Source organism: Penaeus monodon, chromosome 21 (assembly GCF_015228065.2).
Source record: "Penaeus monodon isolate SGIC_2016 chromosome 21, NSTDA_Pmon_1, whole genome shotgun sequence".
Taxonomy (NCBI): domain Eukaryota; kingdom Metazoa; phylum Arthropoda; class Malacostraca; order Decapoda; family Penaeidae; genus Penaeus; species Penaeus monodon.
Genome location: NC_051406.1, coordinates 11043965 through 11044678, shown reverse-complemented (window position 1 = coordinate 11044678; position 714 = coordinate 11043965). Strand labels below are relative to the sequence as shown.

At 51.8% G+C, this 714-nt stretch overlaps 1 protein-coding gene across 1 annotated transcript in view; it reads right to left on the bottom strand.

The window, feature by feature from the left end:
- Positions 1-714, bottom strand: part of LOC119586219 — a 12436-nt gene that overhangs the window by 5279 nt on the left and 6443 nt on the right. The window contains 1 exon segment of the mRNA XM_037934923.1: positions 6-237. Coding sequence (XP_037790851.1) covers positions 6-237 — 232 coding nt within the window.

Below are 714 nucleotides of genomic sequence, written 5' to 3'. Positions count from 1 at the left end.
CTCACCTTTGCGATATATCCCTGGCAGGGTTGAAGATGAACTTGTGACACAGTGCCAGACCTCGCTTAGGCTTGGACCCGTCGTGATGCAAGACCCTCAGAGCGTTGGTGGACTGAGCACACGCATGAGGCACGAGAGAGGCAACCTGAGGCACGCCCCGGAGATCCCTTCCCGCCCGGCAGGTCACGATGTAGGGTAACCAGAAGTCCGAGAATCGCTCTTGCCAGTGGACGTAATCTGTGGGCGTGGGTGGGAGTGGATATGGGTGGATAGTGGGCGTGGTTTGCGGGTGGATAGAGATTCGTGTGTAGAGTGAGTGGATGTGGGTGGATTGTGATTTGCGGGTGGATAGGCTCGCGGGTGGATAGAGATTCATGTGTAGAATGAGTGGATGTGGGTGGATAGGCACGTGGATGGATAGAGATCCATGTGTAGAATGAGTGGATGTGGGTGGATAGGCACGTGGATGGATAGAGATCCATGTGTAGAATGAGTGGATGTGGGTGGATAGTGGGCGTGGTTTGCGGGTGGATAGAGATTCATGTGTAGAGTGAGTGAATGTGGGTGGAAAGTGATTTGCGGGTGGATAAGCACGTAGACGGAATGAGAGATTCGCAAGTGGATAATTTGAAAATAAAGAATGCGATGGTAGCGTAGGTAGGAAGGGAAGGAGAAAAGGAAGAGAGAGAGTAAACGTGGATACAAAAAAAAAGC